This window comes from Austrofundulus limnaeus, unplaced genomic scaffold (assembly GCF_001266775.1).
Source record: "Austrofundulus limnaeus strain Quisiro unplaced genomic scaffold, Austrofundulus_limnaeus-1.0 Scaffold342, whole genome shotgun sequence".
In the NCBI taxonomy this organism is placed as follows: Eukaryota; Metazoa; Chordata; class Actinopteri; order Cyprinodontiformes; family Rivulidae; genus Austrofundulus; species Austrofundulus limnaeus.
Window position 1 is genome coordinate 360,225 of NW_013952744.1, and position 2,636 is coordinate 362,860.

The 2,636-nt window shown below is 37.3% G+C and overlaps 1 protein-coding gene across 1 annotated transcript in view; it reads left to right on the forward strand.

The window, feature by feature from the left end:
- LOC106527772 (plexin-A2) overlaps positions 1 to 2,636 on the forward strand; it is a gene marked incomplete at its 5' end in the record, with an annotated part of 281,724 nt that overhangs the window by 203,548 nt on the left and 75,540 nt on the right. Inside the window, 1 exon segment of the mRNA XM_014022759.1 lies at positions 448 to 541. Coding sequence (XP_013878213.1) covers positions 448 to 541 — 94 coding nt within the window.

The following is a 2,636-nucleotide window of genomic DNA, read 5'->3' on the forward strand; positions in this document are numbered from 1 at the left end:
CGCTAGCACCGAGCTAATACATATAAGGCAATGTCGGCATAAATAAAATGGCTCCGTCCGTGTTAAAATATATTTTTAAAAATTTACAAAACTAAACAGCCTACAGTATTTTTACAGTCTTTATTTTACAGTTAAAATAAACGTTTATCAAATAAAGTTTAATGTTACAACTAATCAGGGATCCCTTTAAATTCTAATCTGCACCAGTTGGTTGCAGAATCAGTTAGGATCCCCTTTTAATCATCCTCCACTTCAGGAGCCGCTACCTCTCAAGAGAAATGAACAATGCATTCATTTTTGACTGAGGGTAAATGCTTTTACATAGTACATCCAGGTTAGAAAGTTTAGTCTAGATTTGTCTTTAGCTACTTTTTTTAATTCTTATTTTTACAGTCATGCCAGATTTGTGGAATGAAATGTGTCTGCTTGTTTTGTCTGTGTGTTCAGTGGTCACACTCCTCTGATGGTGACAGGAACCAATCTGGATGTGGTTCAGGAACCCAGAATCCGGGTGAAGTACGCAGGCCAGGAGTCTGTCAATGTAAGAACCATTAATCGATCTTAACCATCAGTCTAGGTGCTGACTTTGCGATAAGACGTATTGTGTTACTTCCTGTTTTGCTGCTGGTCCTTCATAATATGTTTGCTCGAGAAATCTATTTGACTTTCTGGAATATCTAACTTTTACACAGTTCTACTTCTAGTACAAAATCACCCTCCATACAGTTGTTCTTAATATGAGATTGTTATTGAGACATATTTTGTTTTTCTACACTTTTTGGCTTTATTGATGTGTTTGGGATCTGCTACTAACATTAGCTTAGCATCATGGCTACCTTATCTCTCCTGGCTTTTTCTGTCCTCACTTGCTCCATGTGTCAGATGTTTAGTTACTCGTCTGCCTTCTTTAGCTATAGCGATATGTGTAATAAATGTAGTCTACTGGTAGCTTTGGAGGCGAGGCTGTCTGAACTACAATCTCAGCTCTGCACTGTAGAAAAACAGCTAGCCAGGCTGGTGTACAGATAGTAGTGACATACAGTACCTGCTGAAAAACAGACCCTGGTAATCGGCAGCTCCATTGTTTGAAACATGGCGCTAGGCTGCGCTCCTTTCTAGGAATTTGGCCGATTTTGTTGACCAAAATTATTGACAACCCGAGGTCCAATCCAGGAAGCAGAGTCTTACACACCTCTCTGCTGCTTGTCCACCCACCAAAACCCTTATTGAAACTGTCAGCTCACCCACAGACCAAATTAAATAAAAAAAACAAACAACTCTAGAAAAACAACTCATAAAAATCTTAAAAGTAAAACCTGTTACTTTGCCAGAACAAAATACTAAAATCATTAAGTGTGGCTTATTAAACATCAGATCTCTATGTCTCTGTTAGTTGATCTGATAACTGATCATCATATTGATTTATTCTTACAGAAACCTGGTTGCAACAGGAGTATTGTGTTAGTATAAATGAATCCACTCCTGCTAAATATTTAAATTTTCATGTTCCTAGAGCAACAGATTGAGGTGAATGTCTGGCTGCTGTTTATCAGTCAGGAAATTGATTAATGCTAAACTATTAGTTATAAATAGTTATAGTTCTTTTGAGTCTTTGTCCCTCATGTTTTCTCATCCAAAATGGAAATGGGAAAAACCTCTGTTGCTTGTTGCTATAAATTGTCCACCAGGCACTTTTTCTCAGTTTTTATCTGAATTCTCAGATTTTTTTGTCTGACCTTATAATGCTATAATAATGGCGGATTTTAATATTTGTGAAGATGTTGAAAGTGATAACTTAAACATAGCTTTTAGTAATTTAATAGAGTCAATTGGTTTTAATCAAAAATGTCCACAAATGTACTCATTGGTCCTCATGCAGGAACATGTTCGTATTCTTATCCTAAATCTGTCTTATTTTTGTTGTCAGATTCAACAAACTCTTCTATCTTTAGGAAAAGTGTTTAAATGAGGAGCGTAAACTGATGAATGCGTATCAGGTGCTCATGCATGGGGAGAGGTGATTAGTATAATTACCACCCCAAAAACACCATATAAGGCAGGGGTGCAAAAACTCAGGTCCTTGAGGGCCACTATCCTGCAAGTTTGTTTCCTTGTTTCGTTGCTTCAACACACCTGATTCAGTGCTTCAGTTAACTCCTTAAATTCTGTAGAAGCCTGTTAATCATCCATTCATGCACATCAGGTGTGTTTGAGAAAGAAAACAAGAAAACATGCAGGACAGTGGCCCTCGAGGACCAGAGTTCGACACCTGTGATATAAGGCTACATTTCCTGCCAAACATACCAGGAAGTGTCCATTCATAAATGACATTGCAAAGTAAAAAGAAGAACTTTATGASTTCGGAGATTGAAGTCCTACTCTCAGAGATCCAGAAAGRAAAATGTAATTTTTAGCAGCATCAGATCTGCTAAAGACAAGGAATAAAATAACGAYTGGCGACTGCTGTTAATGTCGTGTCTCCTGTGGGTCGTWASAGTCACAGAAATAAAAATCTAAATCATATTTATCTCWCTGTAGTCCTGCTCCGGGTTTTCTTTGGTCAAATATTTTTAATTTAAGTGTAAACAACTGTACTACATAGTTTTCATTTATTCAGAAGAAAAGCAGTCCACACC